Genomic DNA, 1,542 nt, shown 5'->3' with positions numbered 1-1,542 from the left:
TGTTCGTTGTGTTTGTGTTTTCTTGCTCAGTGAAAGAGACTTTCCTCATTATATAATGATCATTTTTGTCTTTCATGATGGTTTTATTTTGACATCTATTTTGTCAGATATTAATATTACTATTCATGCTTTCTTTTGGCTACCATTACCTTGTTATATTTTTTCTATCCTTTGATTTTTAATCTTCTTTTGTCTTTATAGCTGAATTGTGTTTCTTGTAAGCAATTAGTGGTTTGTGTGTTCTTATCCATTCTGTTAGGCTCTCTCTCTTAACTGGTGAATTTAATGCATATACACTCAATGTGAAAGCCAAGATAGATAACCCTTCAGAAACAGTAATGGTTCCCTGAGGGTATGGGAAGGGTGGGGGAGGGGTAGAAGGGGAAACAGGGAGCAGATAGCAGTGATGACTGTATAACCCCACTCCATGGATCGAACAACAGAATTGTATGTGAATGGATATATTTTATAGTGCAAGATATGGCAAAAACAAAACCAAAAAACTATTATTGGGGGGGAAAAAGGGTTCCTGGGGGTTAGAGTGGGGAAGGGAAGAGATAAAGAGAATTGATATCAAGGATTTCTAAAAGAAAGAAAATGTTTTGAAACTGATTGTGGTAGCAATTATACAATACTGTTTGATGTGATTGCACTATGGAATGTTATGATATCTGTAAGAGCACCCAATAAAATGATAAATTGAAAATAAAAATGATTGCACCGCTGCTGACCCAACACCCGTCTAGGTGCCTGCAGCCTCCTCCACTTCCTTCCGGGGCGACGAGAACCAGCGCCCAGAAATCCATCATGTCTATCCTCAAGATTCACGCCAGAGAGAGCTTCGACTCCCGTGGAAATCCCACCGTTGAGGTCGATCTTTACACCGCCAAAGGGCTCTTCAGAGCTGCTATGCCCAGGGGTGCCTCCACTGGGATCTATGAGGCCCTGGAGCTCCGGGACAATGATAAGACCCGGTATCTGGGCAAAGATGTCTCAAAGGCTGTTGAGCACATCAATAAAACGATTGCACCTGCCCTGGTTAGCAAGAAGCTGAACGTGACAGAACAGGAAAAGATCGACAATCTGATGATTGAGATGGATGGAACTGAGAATAAATCAAATTTTGGTGCAAATGCCATTCTGGGCATGTCCCTCACTGTGTGCAAGGCCGGAGCTGTTGAGAAGGGAATCCCCTTATACAGTCACATTGCTGACTTGGCTGGCAATTCTGAAGTTATCCTGCCAGTTCCTGCTTTCAATGTGATCAACGGTGGCTCCCACGCCGGCAATAAGCTGGCCATGCAGGAGTTCATGATCCTCCCCGTCGGACCAGCCAACTTCAAGGAGGCCATGTGCATCGGGACAGAGATGTACCACAACCTGAAGAACGTCATCAAGGAGAAGTATGGCAAGGATGCCACCAATGTCGGGGATGAAGGCGGATTTGCCCCCAACATCTTGGAGAACAAAGAAGCCCTGGAGCTGCTGAAGAATGCTATTGGGAAAGCTGGTTACACTGACAAGGTGGTGATTGGCATGGAC

General features: G+C 44.2%; 1 protein-coding gene across 1 annotated transcript; it reads left to right on the top strand.

Annotated features, from left to right (window-relative positions):
* Positions 1-786: 786 nt before the first annotated feature.
* On the top strand, positions 787-1,542 carry LOC123521673 (alpha-enolase-like; the record flags this gene model as incomplete). The annotated part of the gene is made up of 1 exon (XM_045290224.1): positions 787-1,542. A coding segment is annotated over exon 1 (735 nt), but the record flags the coding sequence as incomplete, so codon positions are not given.

Source organism: Echinops telfairi, unplaced genomic scaffold (assembly GCF_000313985.2).
Source record: "Echinops telfairi isolate 266 unplaced genomic scaffold, ASM31398v2 ScPeMD7_34;HRSCAF=130, whole genome shotgun sequence".
In the NCBI taxonomy this organism is placed as follows: domain Eukaryota; kingdom Metazoa; phylum Chordata; class Mammalia; order Afrosoricida; family Tenrecidae; genus Echinops; species Echinops telfairi.
Note: the sequence above shows the minus strand (reverse complement) of the source record. Positions and strands in the feature narration are given on the sequence as shown.